The sequence below is a fragment of the Lissotriton helveticus genome, chromosome 2_1 (assembly GCF_964261635.1).
Source record: "Lissotriton helveticus chromosome 2_1, aLisHel1.1, whole genome shotgun sequence".
NCBI classification, from domain to species: Eukaryota; Metazoa; Chordata; class Amphibia; order Caudata; family Salamandridae; genus Lissotriton; species Lissotriton helveticus.
In genome coordinates, this window is record NC_136059.1 from 1,283,001,163 (window position 1) to 1,283,017,775 (window position 16,613).

The 16,613-nt window shown below is 50.1% G+C and overlaps 1 protein-coding gene across 2 annotated transcripts in view; it reads right to left on the reverse strand.

Annotated features, from left to right (window-relative positions):
• SMARCAD1 (SNF2 related chromatin remodeling ATPase with DExD box 1) overlaps positions 1 to 16,613 on the reverse strand; it is an 809,617-nt gene that overhangs the window by 65,614 nt on the left and 727,390 nt on the right. For both annotated transcript variants that reach the window (XM_078676227.1, XM_078676228.1), the window contains exon 22: positions 2,969 to 3,151. In XM_078676227.1, coding sequence (XP_078532353.1) covers positions 2,969 to 3,151 — 183 coding nt within the window. The remainder of the gene's footprint in view (positions 1 to 2,968; positions 3,152 to 16,613) is intronic.

The window sequence follows — 16,613 nt, forward strand, 5'->3', positions numbered from 1 at the left end:
GTTTGAGGACTTAACAGATCTGCTATGGTATTTTGTACTCCTGGGACATGCTGGGCTAAGAGGAATATGTTTTGAGGTATAGCCCACCGCCATATGCTCTGTGCTAGTTGAGAGAGTTGCATGGTGTGTGTTCCGCCCTGTTTCTGTATGTAGTACATGGCTGTCATGTCCATGCGGACTAACACAGCTTTGTTTGATACTTGCCTTTGGAAAGCTTTCAGTGCTAGGAATATAGCTTGTAACTCCAGGTGATTGATGAGGAGTAACTTTTGTTGCGGTGTCCACCTGCCTTGCATGGTGTGTTGCAGTAGGTGAGCTCCCCAGTCGGAGAGCGATGCGACCGCTGTCAAGACTATTTGAGGAACTGACTCTAGGAACGTTAGCCCTTTGGAAAGGTTTTTGGTGTTCCACCACTGCAGAGAGCGATGAGTCCGACCTTCTACCAACACTAGGTCTGTTCATTGACCTTGAGCCTGGTTCCATTGACGTGATAAGCACTCTTGTAGAGGACGCATTTGAAGTCTTGCATGGGGCACTATGAAAATGCAAGAGGCCATCATCCCTATGAGCTGCATGAACACTCGCGCTGAAAGGGAGTGTTGTAGCTGAAACTTTGTGAGAAGAGTTTGCATGCTGGCTATCCTTATTGGAGTGGGATAAGCTAGCGCTGTTGAGGTGTTTATTGTGGCATCAAGGTACTGTTGTACTTTGGATGGTTGCAGATGAGGCTTGGTGTGGTTTATTGTGAACCCCAAGTTGTGGAGCAGTTGGATCGTGGCATGAGTGTGTTCCACACACTGGTTGTATGAGCTGGCTTTTATGAGCCAGTCGTCGAGGTACAGGAAGACGTGGATGTGCTGTCTTCGTAAATGTGCTGCCACTACTGCTAGGCACTTGGTGAATACTCTTGGTGCTGTTGTGATTCCGAATGGAAGTACTTTGAATTGATAGTGCTGCCCATCTATTACAAATTTGAGATACTTCCTGTGCTTGGGTCTCAAAGCAGCGGTCGGCGTGGATGAGGAAGATGGCTTCTTTTTCAGTGTCGGTGTGGGATCGACACCGGGAATAGGCTGACTCGAGCCCGAGCCGCCTGAAGGCTTAGTAGGCTTCATTGCCGAGCCCGAGGGCGGGGAGTGGGAAGCAGTGTCTCGGTGTGCACCCGGGCCCGAAGGTTAGGGTGTGACCGAAGCCTTTTTGGAGGGTGTGGAGGAAGGGTCGAGGTCGACGTTCTTACTTATGACCCGTTGAGCTGGAGTGATGTCCTCGAGGTCTGAGTCTTCGGCATCGGAGGAGCTGGCGCTTATTTCGACCTGCTGCCGTTCTGGCAGGTCGACGCCCTCTTGGAAGATGTCGTCCAGGATCGATGCTGACGAGCGGAACAGTCTTTGGCCTCGTGCTCCGGTGAGAGGCAAAGGTTGCACACCTCATGTAGATCGGTGTGGGGAAACTACGATCTACATCGAGGACACCTCTTGAATGGCGTCCTTTCCATGAGCCAGAGAGTAAGGTCTAGGTAGGCCCGAAGGCCTTCGTCGACGACCGGAATCGAAGACTTCGAAGTGGTGAAGAGTCGCGTCGATGGGGACCGCGATCGAAACAATACCGTCGAACTGGGTGAGGATTACGCGCCGAAGGACAATCGGTTCCAAACTGGGGCGCTGGAAACACATCCGAGCCAGATGGCGGAAAAAAAATCTGGGGATGGAGACGATGCCATGCGCAATATGGTCCAAGGGAGGAGTCACATATCTCGTGACTTCCAAAGAACTTTTCAGGACACAAACAAACTGCAAACATCCGGGCCCAACAATAGTGGTGGCGATCTATGCACAGTGTATACTCTGCAGCTCATATGCCTCGAACATAAATGTTTTAGGTTATAAAGGCCACATAATGGTTAACTGTTACCTTCTTTATTTATTCAACAGATTTGCATTTGAAGATGTGACAAGTAATTGTCACCAAGTCCTTCACCTCAGAAATTCATATGATGAATGAACAGAGTATGTAACTTTCAGTCATTCAAAGAAAATTAAATCAAAACCAGGACATTTTTCTTAAAACAGAGCAAATAACCTTAAAAATGGTATAACAACTTCATGCTATGGTACATTTATAACAAATGTTCACCATGCATTAAACAAAGACTTCAAAATGAAGACATCTTGCATACATTCTACTTTTCACTTTACATTCAAAAGAGCATTAAAGAGTTCTGGCTTGAAACAGGATGGTGCTTAGTACATCCTTGCATACATTTTTCTTTTAATGTTTCTTAATCAATAGGTATAAAACAAAAGCCAGCGTTCTCTCTTTAATGTCCCTGGCGCATTTGTAGGTTTGGGCTAGTGCATCATATGCTGTGAAATAAGCGAGTAGATTTAATTGATGCTTTTCTTTTTTTTAGTTTCCATCCTAGTGGCCTAGTCCCACCTTTAGTACTGAACAAAAACATTTTATGATTCAGGTCCCCTCTCCACATGTGAGCGCCTCAAGTTATGTGTTTAATGACTGTATAATTGTGTAGAGTGCAAATATGTGAGACTAAGTAAATTGTTCACTCTTCTCAATTACATACTCTCATATTACAACCCCAACACATCGAAGATTCAGTAATCTAGTTTCAACCAGAAACTGCTGACCACCTAACTGCAGCAATGCTTTAGCTGTGTAAAAAATAAAAATAAATGTCCTCTACAAACTGCACAGCTACTCCTAGGTGTAAAAAACACACACTGTAAAATCTTAAATCAAAGCATATATTTTTGGATGCATACAACTAAGATGGAGGGGGAAACAGCTAGTGTTTGGGAGCGAGATCCAGACTTCTGAACCATGGTGTCTAGGTGTCACGGATTCAAATTCATCTCCCAAATCACTCATATGTATTTGTAACGGAAAAGTTTAAGACAACGGATTTCAACTGCATCCTTACAACTCTTAAGAACACTGATAAAACCCTTACTTGGTCTGCCCCACTCTGTGGCAGCGGTCCTCAGCTTGCTTGTCGTTATAAGGGTTACAATCAATGTCATGAAGAATAACAACATTGGCAGAGGTGAGGTTGATACCAAGGCCACCGGCTTTAGTTGACAAAAGGAATATAAATATATCCATATCTGTATTGTACTCATCTATAAGATGTATCCTAAAATAAACAAAGGAACAAAATGAGTCCATTTGAGTTCGGTAACAATAAACATCTGTTATACAGTACCAAGACACCCTTGGGTGAACATACGCTTTACAAATACATGTTATGTTATAGGTTAGGGAACAATAAGTTTACATTCATTTAATAAGACATGTCATACAAGTGTAATATCAAGTACAATTGGAGATATTCAAAGTTTTAGACATCACAAACCCTTTTCGCTGAGAGGCTTATTATCAGCTTTGATGTCCCTGACGCCAGGGAGGAGGTAAGAGGTTTAGATGAAATTAGTATGGTCTGTCTCCGCATTATCATGTTTAGAAAGGGATAAGGTGTCTCAGAATAGGAACGCATAAAACTATGAAATCTGCAAGTCAAACTTCCTGACTATGGCACTTAGATTCTGGATTCTGTAAACATGGCCACAATTCATGTTCTTAAACCACAATACAAATTACAGTAATAGATTGAAATTAGGACCCTGCATCAATTTTAAATGGCACATTAGGTTTTAATTGTTTAAGGATTCCAGTGGTGTTTAAAAAAATAGCACAATGTTTTTCTGTTTAGCAAGCAGGTGTTCTTAATGAACAAGTTACTTACCTTCAGTAACGATGTATCTGGTAGACACACAGTCTAGTCGCAGATTCCTTCACTTAGAATATACCCCAGGCGCCAGTCTGGATCCGGAGATTCTTCAGAAGTACCTCTGCTTGCCAGGGGATGGCATTGCATGGCTTCGCCCTGACGTCCTCAACGGATATCATGTCAGTGGAGCCGTATAAGTCCCCCCCCCCCTGGCATGTTGAAGTCAGTCTTCTACTGTGAAACTTTTCGGCGCCACAACGCGGAGCCACTCGAAAACTATGAGTGTGTGGGAACAGTGTGCCAAAAAGGGTTTGAAAACCTTTGAAACAACAATGATAAGAACTATAAATTGAGAAACATCACAATGCATGCTAAAGAAAGACCCCCCCCCCCAGTGACTGAAGGGAGAGAGCAAAGTACTCACCCCCAGAAACAGTCTTGCAGCAGCGAAGAACCATACCCTCCTATGAGGCAAAACATTAATGGAGATGAATGTCATGGTAAACAACAGCAGTCTGTAACCACATGAGTGTTATGGTGTTATGGTAATGGATAACAAGACTGTAACAACAGGACTATTAGGGCGACTGACAACATTTCTGCAATAACGGAATGCGCACCCATCCGTACTAAATGTGACCAATTGACTGCAGCATAGTCAATAGACCCCAAACTAATGGAGAAAAAGTATTGGAGAGTGGAGATGGGAGCAGGAAGGACAAATATCCACACTGGGAAAGAACCAGAGTGCAAGAGCGTGGATGGATAAATAAGCCCACCACCCAAATGTGAGAATAGTTGGGAAAGCAACAGGTAAAACAGAATAAGACACCCCAACCAAGAAAGGATGTGAAGCATACTATCACGCAGGGAGACAGATCACTGGCAGAAAAACCAGTGGGTAAGACCCCAACCTAAAAAGGTGCTCGCAGAGTGGGGAGGATGAGTGGGCGTTGAGGAATCTGCAGCTAGACTGTGTCTCTATCAGATACATTGTTACCACAGGTAAGTAACTCGTTCATCTGATAGAGACATCTAGCCGCAGATTCCGTAACTTAGAATAGATACCAAAGCTATAGCCCCTTGGGGGAGCATCTGCAACTGAAACCGACCAAGTACCAAAGAGAAGTAATCCATCAAGAGATTGACTAAAAAAGGTGGGAAAAACCAGTATAAGCATGGCTGGCACTAGACCTAGGAAGCTCTTCAAGGAGCAGTAACAAGGAAAGGCAATGGTACCACAGTTCATCAGAGGACAGTGCGAGACGTCCCTCCTCCAGGAAGGGATAAAGGGAAATCACAGAAACCAGAAAGTGCAGTGCACAATACAAGAAAATTCCTAAGCTGTAATCAAATTTACAGTCAAACTGTGTGCAGAATCCCATGGATCTGAAAAAATAAAGAAAGTCCCAGAGAAGGACAAAACAGCAGAACAGAGCCAAATTGTACAAAATGAGCATGCACCACAGTGGATGCCAGGAATGGCAGGTGTAGAGACAGATGGCACCCCTGAGAGATGTAAAAAAAAACATGAGCACAAGGAGATACATGTACGTAGATAATTGGGACACACATAAGCAGACAGTGTGGACCATGGGCGCCACACATATGCCAAGCCCATAAAAAGTAGAATCGACCGAACGCATATAATCTGAGGCTGTCCACTGACTGTTCACCGGTAAACATCCATTTGTACGCGGTCATCACACCGCGTACCAATACTACGCAAGCGTTACAACGCATGCGCTGTAATAACGCGTAGCCATTTCTACGAATGTTATTACATCGCATGCGCTGTAACAACGCATCCGTTGTAATGCGATCCACATCATTGTGAGGAAACTGAGGCGTTTGCTCACAACGACGTGCAACGATCACCGCCCCTCTGACGACGCAGGAAGGAGAACAGAGGACACGGGAAGAGAGAGGTAAGAGGGGCTGTTTTTAAGGGTTTAGGGGAGGGTTGTGCAGGGGGTAGTCTTTTAGGATTAAGGGTAGTGTTGTGTTTGAGGAGTAGTGTTTTGGGGTTTAGGGTAGTGTTGGGGTCGTGCAGGGGAGTGTTTGGGTGTAGGGATAGGACTGGGGGGTCGGGGGACGGTTGTGCAGGGGTAGTTTTAGGGTTTAGTGTAGTGTTGTGGTGTTTGTGTAGTGTAGGGTAGTATCTTAGGGTTTAGGGTAGTGTTGGGGTGTCGTGCAGGGTAATAGTGTAGGGAGCGGACTGTGGGTCAGGGAGGGTTGTGCATGGGGTAGTGTTTTAGGGTTTAGGATAGTGGTGTAGGGTAGGGTAGTGGTTTAGGGTAGTGATGGGGGTCTTGAAGGGAAGTGTTTGGAAGTAGGGACAGGACTGGGGGTAGGGGCAGGGTCGTGCTGGGGGTAATGATTTAGGGTTTAGGGTAGTGTATTGGTGTTTGAGCAGTGTAGGGTAGTGTAGTGTTTGGGTAGTGTTTTAGAGTTTGTTATGTGTAGGGTAGTGTATTTAGTATTTAGTGTAGTGTTGTGTTAAAGGTCTGTTTTTAGTACTGGATTCAAGATAGCCTGGCTGATGAGGATTATGAATCCGAAACCGGTCCCAGGATGCTTGTTTCCGGTCCAGGGAAGACATGGCTTGGCAGTTCAGGCTGGACTGTTCCCATGAGGCACAGGGTCAGACTGATTTGCATATGGCCATGTCTGAACTGGGGTGGCTGAGTGAGCTAAAGAATGGTGATGGATTAAACCCAGATCAGTTGACTGGGGGTGAGTGTTTGATTTGCTCAAACGCTCCGTCCATCATCCCCCTTTTGTATCGCTTTGTTCGCCCTAAGTGTGGCAGGGTATTCTCAGACGTGAGTCCCTTGCTCACTTGGCCACTGGATTCAAGATAGCCTGGCTGATGAGGATTATGAATCCAAAACCGGTCCCAGGATGCTTGTTTCCGGTCCAGGGAAGACATGGCTTGGTAGTTCGGGCTGGACTATTCCCATGAGGCACAGGATCAGACTGATTTGCATATGGCCATGTCTGAACTGGGGTAGCTGAGTGAGCTAAAGAATGGTGATGGATTAAACCCAGATCAGTTGACTGGGGGTGAGTGTTTGATTTGCTTAAACGCTCCGTCCATCATCCCCCTTTTGTATCGCTTTGTTTTTAGTACTAGGCAAGTTTTTTGTTTGCATACATTAACACTTGCAATGTAAAGGTATGCGAACTAAAAACTTGCGAGGTAATGGTATTTGCCAAGTCAAAACTTCGTAGTAAAATGCTGCGAAGTAATGGTATGCGAAATAACGAGTCATATTCCTGTTCACCTGGTAGTAATACTGACCAACTACACCCGGAGGTACAGTGGGTAAACGATACCGGTAGAAGCCGGGCACACACTTAAGGCTCGCTCTCATAAGGAGAGAGAGAGAAAGAGTGAGAGAGAGATAGAATCTGGGGCTAAGAAACTCAGGATACTGCAACTTGGAAGAAAAAGTATGCGAGCCATTTTGCAGTATGCATAGATCGTATGAGATATAAATATATCTATAATAAAAGCACATCTATATAGTTATGTACACATATGTTGTGTTTTAAAAAAAAATTTATTAAACAAAAGATAGTCGAAGAGCATGCCCAAGGCAAATACAGAAGCCCGCACTATGGGTACCAGCGTCACCAATGTGAACCATAACGGGACAGAACAATTCAAAACTCAGTAAATCATAGACATATACAGTCGGAAATATGGAGAGATATATATATCTCTATACAGATACTGCATAAATGACCATGAGCAGCCCTGAACAGGGAAAGCGAAGTACGACAACGGCAGAGGCCAGGAGCAGAGGGAACTGAGCCTCTGCTGGGCAAGGGGCAGAGGAACCGGAGGCCCTACCTTGGAATTGCGGAGAAAAAACAAGGTGGGGGATGGGGGGGGGGGGTGGAAGGCAAGATAATGTCAGAAGCAACACATCTGCCTTAGGACCAACTGCAGACACGGAAAACCCAGAGACAGTCTGAGCCGTGAGGGAAGACCACAGCAGAAGCACTTCTCACCACCAGAGATAAAAGAGTAGACAGAACCACATGGACTAGACCGCAGCCAACACCCTGGCTCAGTTCAGACCAGCAGGCATCAGTACCTATGAACGTATGTGTACCCACAAACAGTACCAGAACTGATTTCGGAATAGGAACTGATTTCGGAATAGGAACTGTTCCGGAAGTGGAAATGAACAACATTCCTACAAGAGACACCAGCTGACCCAAAGACAGCCAACATAGGTAGAATGGCCAAAGGCAAGAAAATGAAGACTGGAACACGCCGGGATGTGCTAGTCGAAGCGTAAACAAACAATATGCTGGAGGCATCTGCATCCGCAGAAGCAGGAAAGAACTAAGGACCAGCCACAAAACACAAACATGGAAGCTCCAGAAAGAGCTATGTCACCCTTGCGGGACATACCAAGGGAGAAGTCCCACGACAGCAGGCAGCCATAACACAAGAAGCCCACAGCGTGAACAATAGGAACATTCTCCATAGAGAAAGAAGAGAAGAACCCCAAGAGGACCTCGCGGGATCCTCAGGAAGAGCTGACCCCCATCCAGGAGGAACAGAACCTGGAGCACTGAACACACACCTAGGAAGAACACTTCCTGTGGCAAGGCAGAATGGTTATACATTAACCAACGAATACCCCACATAGTGTATGGCACATCCCTACAAAAGGCAAGGGAATACCTATTGAGACTAGCTCTTAGACAGAGGAATCGAAAAATAAGGGCAGAAACAGCTAGTCAGCCGTACAGTCCGTCTGGGAAATAACAGCATGAACCCAGAGACGGAACCAGAGAGAAAGAGTGACAATACTGCAATCAATGCAACGAGAACAGAAGTCTGCAACAAGTACTAGAAATAACGTAATTACGGAAAAACAGACATGAGACGCCGGACCGCAGAGTCTGAATGACTGTCAAAAAGTGCGCCCCATCAAAGGGCAAATGCACAAGTTACTACTTGTGTAACGATATATCTTTAAGAGATATTAGTTAGTATTAGATTCCTTACCTTAGAATATCCCCAGGAGTCAGACTGGATCCGGAAATGTTTGCGTAGCAGTACCCTTGCGCGTCGGTAGGCGTAGTCTGCGGCTCCGCGTCCGTCGTCGGCATCGTGGGCGCCGTGATGACATCGTCGGAGTACTTAGACGCCGCCTCCTCGTGCTGACGTCAGTTCTTAGACACAGCTTTTCCGCGCCAGAAGCGCTGAGCCATGTTAAAAACAAACACTGGTGCCATTGTAACTAGGGCCCTGAAAGGGGATGACCTTAACCCTAGATATCGGTTCGCAGAACGGGGAGGATGGGTGGGTCGGTAAGGAATCTAATACTAATTAATGTCTCTTACAGATATATTGTTACACAAGTAGTAACTTGTGCATCTGAAAGAGACACGTTAGTATTAGATTCCTTACCTTAGAATAGATACCCCAGCAATACCAACCCTGGTGGTGGGTCTGCGAACCAATAACCACAGCAGAAAGTCCTGGAGGACAGAACGGCCAAAGAAGCCATCCCTCCGGACTTGGCTGTCCAGGCAGTAGTGTCTTGCAAACGTGTGCAGCGATGCCCACGTAGCTGCCTGACAGATGTCTTGTAAGGGCACTCCCCGGCCCAGGGCAGTTGTAGTCGCCGTGGCTCGGGTGGAATGAGCCCGCAATCCAACAGGGGGCTCCTTCTTAGCCAAGGAGTAACATGCCTGGATACACAAGATGATCCACCGGGAGATGGTACTCATGTGCACCGCTTTCCCCTTCTTAGCGCCCACGTAACCAACAAAGAGTTGGTCATCCACCCGGAACTGGCGTGTGCGATCCAAATAGAATGAGAGCGCACGTTTTGGGTCCAGACGGTGGAGCCGCTCTTCCTCTTTAGAGGGGTGCGGAGGCGGGAAGAAGGTTGGCAAGGTGATGGACTGCCCGATGTGGAAGGCCGTGACAACCTTGGGCAGGAAAGAAGGCTTAATACGTAACACAACCTTGTCCGGATGGACCGAAAGGAAGGATGGAGTACAAGAAAGAGCCTGGAGCTCGCTCACCCTCCTGGCAGAGGTGATGGCAACCAGGAAAGCAGTCTTCAAAGTGAGAAGACGAAGAGGACAGTTGTGAAGTGGCTCAAAGGGAGAGCACATCAGAAAAGTAAGAACAAGGTTCAAGTCCCACTGAGGCATCACAAACGGAACAGGAGGGAACGTGTGTGTGATGCCCTTAAGAAATCTTTTTACAATGGGGGACTTGAACAAGGAAGGTTGATCAGGCAGCCTCAGAAAGGCAGAACGGTAGCCCTTGATAGTGTCCAGAGCAGAGCCCTGCTGGGCAAGAGAAAGAAGGAAGAGAAGAACCTCAGAGAGAGGGGCAGCAAGAGGATCCACAGCCTTTGCTGTGCACCATGCCACAAATCTGTTCCACCTGCAGGCGTATACCGTTTTTGTGGAGGGACGCCTGGCTGCCAGAATGACATTACAGACTTCAGGAGGCAAGTCAAATGGCCTCAGCTGTCGCCGCTCAATCTCCAAGCATGGAGGTGGAGACTGGACAGGTTCGGGTGGCGGACCGTACCCTGCTGCTGCGACAGAAGGTCCTCCTGAAGAGGCAGACAAACCGGGGGATCGACTGACATACTGAGTAGCTCTGGATACCAGTACCTACGTGCCCAGTACGGAGCCACAAGGATGACTTGGGCCCGGTCGCGCTTGATCTTCTTCAGCACTCTGGGCAGAAGTAGTATAGGCGGAAAGGCGTACAAAAGACCGCAACTCCACTCGCGACGAAAAGCATCGCCGAGCGAGTGCCGCCTTGGAACTTGCAACGCGCAGAACTGATGACATCGCGCGTTCTCTCCGGTGGCGAATAGATCTAACCAAGGCTCTCCCCATCGCTGAAAGAGGCCTTGCGCCACGTCCGAGTTCAGACGCCATTCGTGATCCATCATGCACCGACGACTGAGCTCTTCCGCCCTGGTGTTCAGAGAACCTGCCAGGTGTTGAGCCACCAGGGTCACGCCCTGGCGTTCCAGCCATTGCCAGAGGCGCAGAGACTCCTGGCAAAGGGTCCACGACCCCACCCCGCCCTGTTTGTTGCAGTACCATATGGCGGTGGTGTTGTCCGTGAACACCTGCACTATACTCCCCCGGACAGAGGGGAGGAATGCCTTCAATGCTAGACGAATCGCCCGTAGCTCCAACAGGTTGATGTTGAGCCGGGCCTCCGCCGGAGACCAGAGGCCCCTGATCTCCGCCTCTCCCATGTGGCCTCCCCAGCCCTGGAGAGACGCGTCCGTCACAACTACATGCTCCGGTTGGGGAAGGGAGAGGGATCTGCCGCTGACCCAATCGCGGTCCGTGAGCCACCACTGCAGCTGTCTCGCAGTGCCCTCCGAGATCAGGACGTGGTCGGACAGGTTGCCCTGATGCTGGGCCCACTGAAACTTCAGGTCCCACTGCAGAGCCCGCATCCGCCACCTGGCGTGATGCACCAGTAGGATGCAGGAGGCCATCAGCCCCAGAAGCCGCAGCGTCAACCTGACCGAGACCCGGGATAACGGCTGAAAGATGGAAATCAGAGCCTGAATATCCCGGACCCGCTGTTCGGGTGGATAAACCCGAAACCGCGCAGAGTCTAGAACCGCTCCGATGAAGAGGAGCTTCTGAGAGGGGCACAGGTGTGACTTCGGCACATTGATGGAGAACCCCAGCTGGTGCAGGAGATCTGCCGTAGTCTGGAGGTGGCTGACGACTGTCTGGGGCGAGCCCACCTTCAACAACCAGTGGTCGAGGTAGGGGAATACTGAAACCCCTAACCTGGGCAGATGAGCTGCGACCACCGCCATCACCTTTGTGAACACCCGTGGGGCGCTGGTAAGGCCGAAGGGGAGCACGGTATACTGAAAGTGCTTGTGGCCAACCGTGAACCTCAGATAGCGCCGGTGGGCCGGCAGGATGGGGATGTGGAAATAAGCGTCCTGCAAATCCAACGCTACCATCCAGTCTCCCGGGGCCAGGGCAGCTAAGACCTGAGCCAGTGTCAGCATTTTGAACTTCTCCTTCCGGAGGAAGCCGTTGACATTCCTGAGGTCCAAGATAGGGCGTAGGCCCCCTTTGCCCTTCTTGGGTACCAGAAAGTAGTGGGAGTAGCAACCACACCCTACTTCTGGCACAAGAACGCGCTTGATGGCCCCCTTGGCCAAGAGGGCCGTAACTTCCTCCTGCAGAAGTCGCAAATGATCCCCCGATACACGGTGGTTTTGCGGTGGCATGGCTGGAGGAGTCGCCTCGAAGGGGAGGGAGTAGCCCCTTTGGACGATCTGCAGCACCCACCTGTCTGATGTGACAGTGCGCCAGTGGAGGAGGTGATGGCGAACCCTGCCCCCCACTGGCGTCACATGGGCCTGAAAGCACAGACTAGGAGTGTTTGAGGTGGATGCTGCGGGGAAAGGTGTGGACTGACCTCGCCGTTGACCCCTACCGCCAGGACGGCGGTTCCCACGGCCGCCACCGCGTTGGGTGTTGCCCTGCGGAGCGTGGCTGGCAGCACGTGTGGGTACACCCCTTCCGTGGCCACGAAAAGAGTGAAAAGCAGCCGATTGCTGGCGCGGGGCCGAGAGGCCCAAGGACTTGGCCGTAGCCCTGGAATCCTTAAAGCGCTCAAGCGCACGGTCTGCTTTGTCGCAAAAGAGGCGACGGCCATCAAACGGCATGTCCATCAATGTGTTCTGGACATCAGCCGAAAAGTTGGCGGACCTCAGCCAGGCGTGGCGTCTGACCGCCACCGTCGTTGCCATCGCTCTACCTAGCGAGTCGTTGGTATCCAGCCCACACCTGATAGAATATTTGGCTGCATCCCGGCCCTCCACCAGGGCTTGGCCGAATTTGGCCCGTACCTCTAACGGACACTCTGGCAGCACTTCCGCAACCGTATCCCACAGAGAGTGGGTGTAACGGCCCAAGAGGCACGCGGTGTTGGAAGACCGCAGGCCGAGACTAAGGGATGAGAAGATCTTTTTACCATACTGCTCATACCTCTTGGATTCCCTGTCCGGCAGAGCCGACGGGAATGCGTTCTGGGAATTGGAGGCCTGGATGACCAGGCTCTCGGGAGTGGGGTGGGTGGACAGGAAACATGGGTCGCCCGGGGCCGGGCGGTGGCGTCTGGCCACATTCCTATCTACGGGCGAACCCGTAGCGGGCCTGGACCAAGTGCCCAAAAGAACGTTGGTTAAGGCCTCATTAAACGGCAGCAGAGGCTCGGCCGAGCATGACTGCGGCTTAAGGACCTCGGTGAGGAGGTTAGTCCTCACGGCCGCGACGGGGAGCTCAAGGCCCAAGGCCTTGGCTGCCCTCATCAACACCACGCTATAGGTTGCCCCCTCCTCCGTAGCCACGGTAGGAGGTGAGACAAAGCCAGTGTCAGGCGAAGTGTCAATACCACTGGCCTCCCCAAGTTCACCTGCCCAGTCCTCTTGAGACTGGCATTCACGTGCCAGAGGGTCCTCAGACCCCTCCCAATCCTCCTCATCACCCATCTCCTGGTACTCAGGGTTGGGAAAAGATGGGGTCGGTTCATGGAAAACGAATTCTCCGAACGGCGTCTGAAGCGGGTCGGAAGAGCGATGACGTCTCTTCGACTTCTTATGCTTACCGGACGACTTCGACCCTGAGGAGTGATGTTGACTCCCGGAGCTATGATGGCTCCGCCCCCGCGACCGGTCCCTCAACCTCCGTCCGGATCGGGACCTCTCCTGGCGCGGGGCCGACTGCCAGAGTTCGAGTCACTTACGGAACCGCTCCAGTCTAGCTTTCGAAGTCAGAGCCCGGCAGTCAGAACAGGCCTTGTCGTCGTGATCGACGCTGAGACAGTGGGGACACCGACGGTGAGGGTCCGTTACCGACATCAGTCGGTCGCAATCCTCACAGGGTTTGAAACCAGGCATCCCTACCGGCACCGATGAGGAGTCGAAGACTCGAGAAAGGAGATCAAAAAGATCAAAAAAGAGTTCGTCAAAAAGTGACTAAAGGTACCACTTTTTCAGGATCTGCGCTGCTGGCGCGGAAAAAATAAGAACTGACGTCAGCACGCGGAGGCGGCGTCTAAGTACTCCGACTACGTCATCACGGCGCCCACGGCGGACGCGGAGCCGCAGACGACGCCTACCGACGCGCAAGGGTACTGCTACGCAAAAATTTACGGATCCAGTCTGACGCCTGGGGATATTCTAAGGTAAGGAATCTAATACTAATGTGTCTCTTTCAGATATCTAAGACGCTCCTGAACATTCTCAGAAAAACTGCCATCGCGCAGCCAAGCGTTGTGACGCAGAGCTACGGACCTGGCCATAGCCCGACTCAGAGAATCAGTGGTGTCCATGGCTGATCGGATGGTAAACTGTGCCAGGTCACGACCATCCGAGGGCCTTCCGGAAGAGACGGAAAGAGGCACTCAACCTAGTCCCAGAGGGCGGAGCGGATCCAACTAGGGATCAGAAGGCAGAGACTGATGAAGGCTGGACCTGTAAGATGTCCGTAGCTGTACGAACAGCTCTCGCAAACGCTGCACTAGCCTCCATAGCCATTCTAGGTGGCGACAGTGGGTCATCAGTAGGGGACGGCTGCAGGCTAACACGTCCACCTAACGGCAGAGACTCTCTATCCCAGTGATACTTCAAAGTACGGCCCAGGGGCCGCTTGCAGCCCTCTTGACCTTTACATATGGCCCCCTGGAGAACAGCAGCATGAGCTGCTATTTAGTTGTTGAGCACTAATATTAAAAAAGAAATGTTAAATAAACGAGCAAGCATTTATTAACCTACAAGTAAATGATTGCCCATTTATTTAACATTTGTTTATACCTCTATACCCATTACCTGGGCCCACCCAGACCCCCTACCACCGTCCTGCTGGCATCAGTGCGGCCCTCAGTCACATTACAGACAGTACTTTCCGACCCCTGGGCAAATGTTTGCAAGTACCCCTGCTCTAGCCCGATCAGGGCCAAGGGCCTGCCAGCGCTCCACAGGCACACCGGTTGAGGAACATGTAAACAACCCTGGGGGTTTGAACCCACAGATGCCTCATCCTCCAAAAGCAAAGGATCATCAAAGGACATCACCGGCGTCGATTGACATCGAATCAGTGTTGCATCGACGTCAATGAAAGCCAAAGAAGACTCCACCGATAGGTGCCGGCCGGCGTCAACTCTACATCCACCGCGATGGGAGATTGCGGTGTATAACACTGTTGACTGAGTCAAGCTCCTCGCTGCAGCCACAGCAGACGTCATTGCAGGGAGCCCCACAGGGCTGTGCTCAGACGCAGCAGGTGGACTGCGGCCAGACGCTTGACTGGGAAACCCCTCCAGGTCGTATCCCGACGTCGCAGTGACTCCGGAACCGGAATCAGGGCACTCGATTGGCGCAGAGAGCGAACCTGCCGGCAAGTTCCCCATCTGAGTCCCTACCCCCTCTGTGGGGCCCGAAGGCTCGCCAGGGAGAGGGGGTGAGCCAAAGATGGCCTTCAAAGCCTGAAAATAGGCTTCTGTCTGGGTCCTAGTCGCCCCAGCCCCAGGAAATGGTGGGTAGGTGGGGTCGACTTCGGAGTGGCATGTCTGGTGAAGACCGGGAGCAGCAGGCCCCGACATCACGACTACGTGAGGTCGACGACCTCCATGACTTTTTCCTGTGCTAACATGTGGAAGGTGAGTGACATCTGCGGTAATGACTCAGTGACCTGCCCCGAACAGGAGCCCCAGCTCGAGATGGAGATCAGAGATGCTTGGACTCAGAGCAGGCCATCCGGGCAGACAACCATTTCATCCGCAGGGACTTCTGCTTCAGCTGCCGACAGACGTCGCAATCCTCGGAGTCGTGATGCCCTTCCAAGCACCACATACAGATTGTGTGCAGATCGGTCGCCGACATCTGCTGCGTACAGGTCTCTCGCGATTTGAAGTCCTGGAAGCAAAAAGGCGTCAATAAGGCTTAAAAACAAAACCGGCCAGAGGAACGGCTTCTCCTGGATCTGTGTTGTAGACGCAGAAAAGAAGGAAACTTACATCAGCGAGCCGGGAGGGATTTATATGGCTTCACTGACGTCATATCCATGGACTACGTCAGGACAGAGCCATGCGACGCCGTCCCCCGGCGCGCAGAGGTACTGCAGAAGAATCTCCAGTTCCAGACTGGCGCCTGGGGGATATTCTAAATTAAGGAATCTGCGGCTAGATGTCTCTATCAGATTAATGAAATTGCTTCTCAGAAAGGCTCGCATTATCTTGCAACGTGTACCATATAAATATATAAAATGAAAGATAATATGCAAGACAACACGGTCTCATTCTTCTCTTCAGAGGCACTGGAAGAGCACTCTTCTGAACTGCTTTCGATCCCCCTTTAGTGATTTTGACTCCAAGCATGGATTCTTCTGTTAGACACCAAAAATCTCAATATGATACTTTAAAATCATCAAAGAGTTGTTTGACTGCATTTCCAATAATACCGATTGCTTGAAAATACTAATTTATTTTGAAATCTTTTTCTCAGCAGCCTACCCAATTAGGACATTATGTCCGCACCAGCATCATTCAACTTCCTGTGTCCCACCTGAAAACGAGGATACACGCACTAGAGTTATCACACGAAAGTGTTCCAGCTCAAATCTTTGTCCAGAGGGTCGTCATTCTGTTTTTTTATTGTCTAGAACCAAGGTTCACTTCGGGGCATGAACTACTTTCTACAGGAGTTCTGATTACTCATGTGGCGAAGGGCGAACCTTTATCTCTCTTTTGATGAGTCCTAGTGTCCTCCGGGGACATCGGAACGTATGACCCCATTAGGTTTACTTCCTGTGAGTGTCC